The sequence below is a fragment of the Nannobrachium achirus genome (genome assembly GCF_963921795.1).
Source record: "Nannobrachium achirus genome assembly, chromosome: 15".
Classification (NCBI taxonomy): domain Eukaryota; kingdom Metazoa; phylum Chordata; class Actinopteri; order Myctophiformes; family Myctophidae; genus Nannobrachium; species Nannobrachium achirus.
The window spans coordinates 13690944-13702565 of NC_137822.1; the positions used below are offsets into that span (position 1 = coordinate 13690944).

The 11622-nt window shown below is 44.4% G+C and overlaps 1 protein-coding gene across 1 annotated transcript in view; it reads left to right on the top strand.

Annotated features, from left to right (window-relative positions):
* astn2 (astrotactin 2) overlaps positions 1–11622 on the top strand; it is a gene marked incomplete at its 5' end in the record, with an annotated part of 725257 nt that overhangs the window by 609408 nt on the left and 104227 nt on the right. The window contains 2 exon segments of the mRNA XM_080743421.1: positions 1–121; positions 5050–5198. The exon segment at positions 1–121 is cut by the window's left edge and continues 13 nt beyond it. Of these exon segments, the coding sequence (XP_080599547.1) occupies positions 1–121; positions 5050–5198 (270 nt within the window).

Consider the following 11622-nt stretch of genomic DNA (forward strand, 5'->3'; position numbering starts at 1 on the left):
CCACGATGAGCTCATACTGGTGCGCCGGGAAGGGCGACGTCATCGACAACTGGTGTCGGTGTGACCTGAGCGCCTCGAGCAAAGACGGCATGCCCAACTGCAGTCCACTGAGGCAGCCCATGTAAGTATATGGGAGCATGACTGCTGACCTTTACAGGGCTGCGCGCAACAAGGGGCGTCACACCAAATGACTGAGCTGATAGCACACGCAGCTATCGACTCTGCGCTCAGCGATCGTTCTATTGATTATAAGGACAAATATTGTACTTCCAATACCCTTGGAAGGGACCCTTGGCAGACAAACATAAGGGTACAGGGTACGGTCACAGTACCCATACTCTAAGGCAGGGGTCTTCAACGTTTTCAGGCCAAGGACCCCTTAGCTGAGAGAGACAGCAGGGACCCCCTCTGCATATCTATCTATAAATGCGACAAATCTCTGTCTGTTTGTTTGTAATCCGCGTATCTCGAGAACCGTTCGTCCCACCGGCTTCAGATTTGGCACGCGCGTTCCCCGCCGCCGCGAGGAGTGCAGTGCCGGGCCTCGACCCGACCCGACTCGCGGTTTTCCGAAACCGGCGCGAAACGTTCGGAATCTCCTTACGCGGAGCTGATTGTTGACATCAGGCTGTTCCTGAGGAAATCGGCACAATCGCTGACTCATTGTGACATCACTTCATAAAAGGCTCTGACATCACGTACGCCAGGAGTCAACAAAAAATCTCTGTGAATGTGTATGTATGTATGTATGTGAATCTCGAGAACCGTTCTTCCCACCGGCACGCGCGTTCTCCAGATATGGGCATAAAATGAATCCCCGAATGCGGAGCTGATGTCTGACATCAGAGTTTTCCGCAACCGGTACTGTGTGTGCAGAGATCTCCATATATGGGCATAAGGGGACAATGGCAAACAGATGGTCAAAACGGATCCTATGACAACAGGTATATTGGGGTTTGCATTAAAGGGTGGGGACAAAGGCTAACAGAAGGCAAACAGATGGTCAAAACGGGTCCTATGAAACGTTCGGAATCTCCTTACGCGGAGCTGATTGTTGACATCAGGCTGTTCCTGAGGAAATCGGCACAATCGCTGACTCATTGTGACATCACTTCATAAAAGGCTCTGACATCACGTACGCCAGGAGTCAACAAAAAATCTCTGTGAATGTGTATGTATGTATGTATGTGAATCTCGAGAACCGTTCTTCCCACCGGCACGCGCGTTCTCCAGATATGGGCATAAAATGAATCCCCGAATGCGGAGCTGATGTCTGACATCAGAGTTTTCCGCAACCGGTACTGTGTGTGCAGAGATCTCCATATATGGGCATAAGGGGACAATGGCAAACAGATGGTCAAAACGGATCCTATGACAACAGGTATATTGGGGTTTGCATTAAAGGGTGGGGACAAAGGCTAACAGAAGGCAAACAGATGGTCAAAACGGGTCCTATGACAACAGGTATATTGGGGTTTGCATTAAAGGGTGGGGACAAAGGCTAACAGATGGTCAAAACGGGTCCTATGACAACAGGTATATTGGGGTTTGCATTAAAGGGTGGGGCATTCATGGGGTCCGCTCCAAAAAAGAAAATAAAAGAGACAAAGACAAACATAAGACAAGCGACAAAGCGTGGGACTGGGAGGATGACTTGAATGATGCAGATTTAAGCAGGCTGTGTATTCTGCTTAAAGAAGAAACAAACAAAAAGCGACAGAGATCTCATATATGGGCATAAAATGGACGCAGATAAACAGATATCTCCATATACGGGCATAAAGGGACACAGACAGACAGATACAGAGATCTCCATATATGGGCATAAAATGGATGCAAATAGACAGATATCTCCATATATGGGCATATGGGCATAAAATGGACCCAGAACTATATCTGCAGTGATCTCCATATATGGACATAAAATGGACGCCGACAGACAGACAGATACAGATATCTCCATATATGGGCATAAATGGACACAGGCAAACAGATGGTCAAAACGGGTCCTATGACAACAGGTATAATGGGGTTTGCATTAAAGGGCGGGGCATTCATTCCCTATTTACATCGTTCCCGAGTTGGCCAGGTCGGCGACTAGACGCTGGGCCGCCCTTCAGCGTCTAGTTGTATAAATGTGTGATACAGATTTTCATTGATTTCATAGATTCATAAACTTGTTTGACAGCACTGTCATCAGTCGTGTTGTGTTTTTTAACCACTTAAATTGTCGTTACTTACTAAACTTCGCCTTTCTCTCTGTACTTGGTCTGCTCTTTTTTTCACCTCTACACCAAACCTACTTGCCAAAAATAGCTGATCTACAAGCTCTCAACGCCTCGCAACACAAGGCGTTGAGAGCTTGTAGATCTGCTATTTTTGGCTAAAGTTCTCCTCAGAATAAGGATGCGAGGGTTGAAGTTGTCAATTTAAAATAATTATCCTATTACACAAAGATTTGGCGGCCCCCCTGTAGTAACTTTGAGGACCCCCTAGGGGTCCCGGACCCCCTGTTGAAGACCCTTGCTCTAAGGGTACGGTCACTCGTGCACGACTGCAGGGGAGTCCCAATGTTTGCAGAGGAGAAAACAGCAGCACAGTTCACCAATGTTGAACACATGAGTTTGCTTGGCGTCTGGCTATTTTCACTACATCGGTTCAACACTCTTATGATGATGAAGTATAGGTAGGGGTGTAACAATATAGTAACTGTATCGAAATATAATTTTTAACTTAAAAAATCGAAGTATATCGAAATGAAAACAGCTAAAATCGAATTGTATCGTTTTATTTTGTATCGTATCGAATCGGCAATGCAAAGAATTGATTGTATCGATTTAATGTGCATTGTATTTAGCATTTTTAAGAAGAAAAATGAAAAGGTTTAATTACTTTTCCTTTCCATATAGCTACACTGGTCTATCGATAAATATGTGTAATCTCTGGATTGATGTCAAGGTGCAGGTTTTTCAATATACAATGTCCATGTATTTGGCAGATAATCACTGTGTTTACTTATTTATATCGATAATAATACATGTTTCCCTTAAAAACCTGCACTATCCACACCTTTTACATAGATTTAATGTCTTTGCTAAATAGTTATTATATCGATTTTCAAACATTAAATCGAATCGTATCGTATCGCCATGAATGAACCAATATCTTCCATGTATCGTATCGTCAACCATGTATCGTGATATGTATCGAATCGCTATTAAAATGTATCGTTACACAGGGCATTAGTTTGCCAAGAAATAAACTATGTGGAAAAAAAATGTTACCTGCCCGACAGCGACGATTCTGCACATTGCACATCGCGACCACCATACCCTATAAACCACCAGGCATAAGTCCTCCAAGGATAATAGTTGTTGAAGATGTGTGCTTGCGAGCTGCAGTCCCCAAGGTTCTAATTGCTGTCAGTCAGGCGGCCTAACACCCCCTCCAGAAAGAACATGAGGTTCTGCTCTCTCACCTAAGGTGACTTAATAATAGTCTGGGGACTGCTGTTGGTGTGTGAGTCATACCCTTCAGCCACTGTTCCCCCCCCCCCCCCCCCCCCCCCCCCCCGATAACTTTCATTGAGAAACAGAAGAAGCAGGGGCGTCACACCAAATTCTGGGCCCTGGGTACATGGATTCACAAGCTGTGGGCCCCCCATGAATGATAACCATTGAAAAATAGCAGATATACAAGCTCGCAGCGCGGCACCGAGTGCCGCGCTGCGAGCTTGTATATCTGCTATTTTTTTTAAAAACCGTGAAAATGTGTGCAAGAAACCTATGTTTCCATGTCAGTGGTGCTCAAACTTTTTCATGTGAAGGACCCCCATTGTCCCCAAGATGATATGTATTAGGCCACGGACCCCCATCTCAAAATATTTAGTTCCAGGAACCCCCCCAGAAGCAAAATCTGAGTTTAAAAAATGTTCGCTTAAAAAATACATACATTGAAATATTTTCACACATTTTCACGACTTTTCAAAAATAGCAGATCTACAAGCTCGCAGCGCGGCACTCGGTGCCAGCTGTATATCTGCTATTTTTCGATAGCTAAAGTTACTAGGGCCCCTCCACCTTGGGCCCTAGTAACTCAGTCCCACTCCCCCCGTGACGCCCCTGAGAATAAGACCTTCAGAAGCACATAAAGTGGAGCTGCTACAGTACAGTTTGACTAGAAAGACGCGTCAAAGGATGAATGACTAGAAGTGGCCTGTACAGACCTGCCGTACTGTACCTACTGTACTTACTGACTTTATTTGAGTATTGATCCCTTTACCTTTATACCTCTACTCCAGTGGTTGTCAACCTGTGGGTCGGGACCTCCAGAGGGGTCCCCAAATTATTTTAGGGGGCGTCCCCAGATGTTTAGCTAGATGTTAACATTGTTTTCTCACTCAACAGTAAAAAGACCAACATACCGTACATTATAAAGATAAAAACAGATATTTTTTATCTGTATCTTACCATCCACTTGAATGGAGAAAGATATTTTTTTTATCTGTCTATCTGGCCCAGTGGGAATGGGTCTTAAGTGTATACAGGGTATCTGCACATTTCTAAAATGACAATTTAAGGACTTTAAAGGCGTTATGAGCATGTGAACACTGAACACTCTGTGTCCTGGCGCCTCACCTCGAGCACTCCACCATTATAACCATTATTTTAGGCTTTAACTATTGAGAAAAAATTGCAGATCTACAAGCTCACAGTGCGGCACCAAGTGCCGCGCTGCAAGCTTGTAGATCTGCTATTTTTGAAAAATCGTGAACATTTTGTGCAAGTCTTTCAATATTTTTGAGGAAAACGCATGTTTCTACGTCAGTGGTTCTCAAATGTTTTCATGTCAAAGTATATGTATTTGGCCGCCGAACCCAGTTACCCAGTCTCAAAATATTATGTATCAGGGACCCTCCAGAAGCAAATATTTGGGATACAAATGTTTACTTATATATATATATATATATTCAAAGATTTGCACACATTTTCATGATTTTTCAAAAATGAACACTGATCCTCCTCTCTGTGTCCTCCGTCTGTCCGTCAGCTTGCGCCTGGCGCCTCACCTGGAGCCCTCCAGCAGCATGGTGGCGCTGGAGTGGATGGACGTGGAGCCTCTGATCGGATGCAAGGTCTCCGACTACGTCCTCCAGCACAAGCGGGTGGAGGACCCCTCCGAGGCGGAGATCTACACAGGTAAACAACAAGACCAGTCCGGGCACGTGCACACATAGACATCAAAGATGGGGGCTAGCTTGAGCCCCTGCCCTATTACCCGTCTGTAAAAAGTGCCCTCTCCTCCAGACCATGAATACAGTTTTTACTATGGTGAAAGAAACGTAAATGCCCCCTTTCCCTGCTATACGTGAAGGTGGCATTCAAGAGAATTGCCATGTCCAAAGTAAACTCTCCTGAACTTGAATGCAACATCTTATGTTGAAAGAATTGCCCTCTCTGTGTAGAGTGGGCCGGGTCCCATCTTTTGGTCGCGGACCATTTTTTATGGGTCAAAAGTAAATATCTCCTTTTTCCATGTCTTGCATTTAAAAATATAGAGAGAGTACCGAAAATGTCCCGATCCACAGGTTGGTTACCAACTCTCCATCATTTAGCTGGGGACCACCTGGAACCCCCTCACTTGGTTGATAACCACTGTATTAGAATGTTCTGTTCATGTTGATTTGTACGCGTATAAGAAATGCAAAAAAAAAAATTCAAAACGTAAAACAAAAACAATAATTCGATTTAACCTACACCAGCAAGATTAATTACGATTTTTTTAATACACATGCATAGATGTAATTGAGCCAAACTGACTGCAGGGGGCAGCCACATGCAATGAATGAGGCTGCAAATGTCACTCGCTTCCCCCTGTAAGCTCAGCGTATAGAAATGCATATTCTAGATCCAGTCCATAGAAAACGTCCAGGAAGTGATTTAGCCTCCATTGTTGTTTATGTGTGGTGGAGATTTGAGAGCAGCGTTACGGGAGCTGTTTCTACTGTACAGACCCGCGCGACCCTCATCAGCTCACAGTGCTCAAACAAGTAATGAACGAATGAACGGCCGCTCATTTTGGCAATGGTAACCTGCTGAATGGGGCGAGCGTTAACATACATAGCAGTAAAAGAGTTAATTGCCCGGCCCTAATGATGGTCATATGGGAAGGAGGAGGACGTCAAAAGGAAGACGAGTGCAGGAGGAGGAGGAGGAGGGCAGAGGACAGAGCAGGGCAATTTGACAGGCGCCGTAAATGGTGATGATCCCCGAGTCTAGCTGGTGGTGGTGTTGGGGGGGGGGGGGGGGGGGGGGGGGGTGAGTCAGAGGCTGGGGTGATATGAATTTAATAACACTGGAGAAATGAGGTGATCTGGAAGTAGCCGGCTCTAGTCATTGGGCAGTGTGGACAGGCCATCCGTCACCCTGGGGTGGGGTGCTGATGAAAGATGGGCCACCAATAAGCAGGGGAGAGAGAGAGAGAGAGAGAGAGAGAGAGAGAGAGAGAGAGAGAGAGAGAGAGAGAGAGAGAGAGAGAGAGAGAGAGAGAGAGAGAGAGAGGTACTCCTGTAAAAGTATAGCAACCCCACAGTGTTGAAGTGCTCTGTTATACGAACGGTTAAGTGAACATTCAAAATGTTACCGGTGTAGAAGGACAAAAGTATTGGTATCACATTCGTATAACTTTATTGGTATAATTGGTAGAACTTTCGCCAAAAATAGCTGTTCTACTAGCTCTCAACGCTTCGCGTTGCGAGCTTGTAGATCGTCTATTTTCTGCAAATAGGTTTGGTGTAGAGGTAAAACAAAAAAGAGCAGACCAAGCATAAAATAGGGCTCAAGTGGCTAATGTATGATTTGTATTGATAATCTAAATCTGCAAAGTAACTAGTGAAATTAGAGAGAGAGAGAGAGAGAGAGAGAGAGAGAGAGAGAGAGAGAGAGAGAGATGTAGATGTAGATGTAGTTAAGTAGAAGTATACGGTGGAATGGAAAATAAAAGTACCTTAAAATAAATGTTAAAAGATGATGAATAAATCATAATGCGGTACTGTACGTCTTGAGTAAATGTACTTAGTTACTTTCAGCCACTGCTGGCAGAGGTTGTGGTGCAAAGGGGCAGATGGCGAGGGTGACTCACCCCGCTGTGTGTGCCAGTCACCGCCATAAATCTCATTCCGCTGAAAACGGCGTCATTCAAATTTTCGGAGTCAACTGTCTTTTTGTCCTTTTTCTTGTCTCTGGATGTAATTCTTTCTCGGCCATGTCTCTCATGTTCACTGAACTTTGTGTCTGAGGAAGATGGAATGACGTAATGAAGTGGGACTTTCTTTACTTATGTGCTTCTTCCATCCATCCATCCATCCATCTTCAACCGCTTATCCGAATCGGGTCGCGGGGGTAACAGTTCCAACTGAGACCTCCAGATTACCTTATCCTGAGCAACTTCCTCCACTCCCTCAGGGAGTATACCGAGGCGTTCCCAAGCCAGTTTGGAGATATAATCCTTCCATCTGGTCTTTGGTCTGCCACGGGGTCTCCTCCCAGCGGGACGCGCATGGAGGACCTTCCTAGGAAGGCACTCGGGGGCCATCCGTACTAGATGCCCGAACCACCTAAGCTGACTCCTTTCCAAGTGTAGGAGCAGCGGTTCTACTCCAAGTCTCTCTCGGGTTACTGAACTTCTCACCCCATCTCTAAGGGAGAAGCCACCCGTCTGAGGAAACCCATTTCGGCCGCTTACACCCGTGACCTTATACTTTCGGTCATGACCCACACTTCATGACCATAGGTGAGAGTAGGAACGAAGATTGCTCTGTAGACAGAGAGCTTTGCCTTCCGGCTCAACTCTTTTTTTCTTCACCACAGTGCGATTTAGCGACTGCAAAACCGCTCCTGCTGCTCTGATTCTCCGGCTGATCTCCTTCTCCGTCTTCCCCTTTCTCTCATTCGTGAACAAGACCCCGAGATACTTAAACTCCTTATGTGCTTCTTAACCCATTAAAACCGGGTGACCATCTGTCGTTTTAGATTTTAACCACTGTAAAAAAATATTGCAGATATGCAAGGTCAAAGCGTGTCACTTTGGGCCGCGCTATGAGCTTGTAGATCAGAAGTGGTCAAGGACTGGTGGACTGTGCCCTGGCATGAAGGCGCATCGGCGATGCTCCAACTCCCTGGTGAAGCACGAGGGCGCGCTCCTGAAAGGAGGGAGTAGCATAGCGACCCCGCAAAAGACCCAGCCTTAACTTGCTCCTCAAAGGGAGCTAGCTCTCTTGGCGCAGTATTTCTGTCGCATCCTCCATTTGTGTTTACGCCCGTAGCCAATCAGGGAGCAGCAGTATATAGATAACTAGGCACAAGTTGGCACCTCGGCAGAGTGCCAACTTGCCCACCCACAGACAGCACCGCAGTACTTTCACACAGCACTCTGCTGGCGCACAAGTAGGCCATACATGGTCACGAGTGCACAAGGCGCAAGTTGGCACCTCGACAAGAGCGCAATCTAGTTTATTTATTTTATTCCATAAATATGGGGGTGTCACTCTGGGGGTGTAATGCATACAGGTCTGCGGGTGGATCCGTGTATACAGTACATGTACAGTACCATGACAGGCAGAGCTCCCCCTAGCTTCTCCCAGGCTGGGAACATCCTTTTGGGATCATCCTAATCATAAACTGTGAAACCATGAGGAGGCCCGAGTGGCTCTCGCTCTGAACGGCACGGAATCAAAACCTCCCATTGTTCTGAAGGAATGTGCGGCATCGTCAAGACTGCTGATACAAACTTGGAAGTGATCGGAAGCGTGGATTTATATGGAGACTATAGGGAATTATTTTAACCCGTTCAGAACGGCTACACAGTACTGTGTATTATTATTATTTTATGCTTTAACTATTGAAAAATCACACCCAATGTGAAGTGAGCGGTCGTCGTGCTTGCATAACATCTTCAGACTAGGATTTAAGTCTAGGATGTACAGACACACACACACACACACACACACACACACACACACACACACACACACACACACACACACACACACACACACACACACACACACACACACACACACACACACACACACACACACACAATGCTATGGCAAAACATGACATGTACAGGCTACAGACACACACACACAGCCATGCGGTCTACCACCGCTCAAAAATAGCAGATCTACAAGCTCACAGCGCGGCGCTGCGAGCTTGTAGATCTGCTATTTTTGAAAAGTTGTGAAAATTTGAATTTTGACCCGATGCTATAAGTGTCTTTTGAATCCTTCTAAGGTTTTTTGAAAAATCCTGTTTCTGTGTCAGCAATCTGGCTAGCCATCGTCAAAGAAAAGGGCCTTTTCACTTTCAACTGTAGCTCAGTTAGTCTGTTCTTGAGAGACTACTATGTCAGTGGTTCTCAAACTTTTTCATGTGAAGGACCCCCCAAAATGATATGTATTTTGCCACAGACCCCCATCTCAACATATTTAGTTCCAGGGACCACCCAGGAGAAAGATTTGAGTTACAAACGTTCGCTTTGAAAATACATATATTCAAATATTTGACGACGACTTTTTCAAAAATAGCAGATCTACAAGCTCAATAGCAGCTCAATAGCAGCTCAATAGCAGCTCTACAGCGCGGCACCGAGTGCCGCGCTGTGAGCTTGTATAATTATCTGCTATTTTTTAATAGTTAAAGCATCCAATCATTTTAGGCCTAAATGGGTTTTAACCCACTAAGACCTGAGGCCCATTCTACAAATACCTTCTAAATCACTAGTTCTCACACATTCTTTTCAAATAATAGCAGACAGGCACGTGCACACATAAGACACCAAAGGGGGCTTGAGCCCCTGCCCTTTTTTTTTACCCGTCTGTAAAAAGTGCCCTCTCCAGACCATGAATGCAGCATCTCATGTTGAAAGAATTGCCCTCTCTGTGTAGAAATCCATGCCATCCATCTCCAGTATTTATTTTCTTTTTATAATTTTTATCCCACGATTTTTCAACCCCTTTTTCACCCAGTGCCAATTGCCTATGTAATCCTGGTCTCTGCTCTCCCTCTGCTGCGCCTGGGGAGACAACGGACTGACCTCATGCTTCCTTCAATGCATGAGTAGTCCAAGTTGTTTCTTTTCACCTGACAGGGGGGATTTCCCCGGGATGGACGTAGCGCGTGGAAGGAACACGTTATTCCAACCAGTTCCTTTCCCCTCCATCAAGCGCCCCGGCTGGCCAGGGGGAGGCATTATTGAGACCAGGATTACTGCATGTTTTTGTGAGGGTATCAACCCTAGGAGACACGGGGAGAACATGCAAACTCCACACAGAAAGGCCCTATTGCCCCATCTCCAGTATTGACTCGATCATGCTTAGTTCAGTGTGGTATCAAGCACCGAAAATAGCCGACCTCCAAGTTCACAACACGTTGCGGCGCGACCATTTTTGATATTTTCACCAAAAGGCCCTTTTACAAATGTCAACCCCTGCCTCTATAACATTCTATGCACGTACCTGACAGCAGATGTGGCAGTGTCGCGCTGTGAGCTTGTATATCTACTGTTTTTGAATGGGCTCACAGCTTATAAATGTTGACATCTTCCAAATTATTGAAGGATTTTCTAGAAATGTATGTAACAGAAAAAACATTAGTGAAAAGAGCAGATCTAAATGAAGTATAACTTTGATACGAAGAGGAACTTCCACTTGCAGTTGAGTCACATTTGGCCAGGAGTGGATTCTATACTTTGTAGTGGTGTAAAGTAACTAAGTACATTTACTTAAGTACTGTACTTCAGTACAGTTTTGAGGTATTTGTACTTTACTTGAGTATTTCCAATACTTCTTCTACTCTTTTGTTTTATGAACCAAATATTGTACTTTTACTCCACTACATTTATTTGAAAACTTTAGTTACTAGTTACTTTACAGATATCAATTATAAATTAATATGATAAAACATACATGAATCATTGTAGCCATATTTTATACGTAGGAAATTTGAAAATAGCTGATCTACAAGCTCACAACGCAAGCTTGTAGATCGGCTATTTTCAAACATTTTAGCACTTTTACTTTTGGTACTTCAACTATATTTTGATGGCAATACTTTTGTACTTTAACTCAAGTAACATTTGAACATAAGCCTTTTACTTGTAATAGAGTACTTCTACATTGCAGTATTGATAATTTGACTTAAAGGAGTAGTTCACCACTTTTCAACCGGTCTTCATATAATAGGTCCTCACTAATGTTCATAATAAAATAGCACAATTTTTTCCTATTCAGTCTGGGTCTCATAGGAGAGCTTTCAAATCCTTCTACCGGTGACATCATCGTTTGACCCAAAAAAATATATATATTTCGATTTTTATTATCACGAGAACAATGGCTTCCACTTTAACATTGCAACTTTTTCAGGAATAGAAAGCCTGCAGTTTCTATTAGCTTGCATTTCCCATTGATGATGTCACCGGTAGGAAGGATTTGACCCACCCCACAGCTCTATGAGACCCAAACTGAGTAGAAAAAAATTGTGATATTTTATCATGAACATTAGTGAGGACCTATTATATGAAGACAGGTTGAAAAGTGGTGGAGTGCCCCTTTAAGTAAAACAT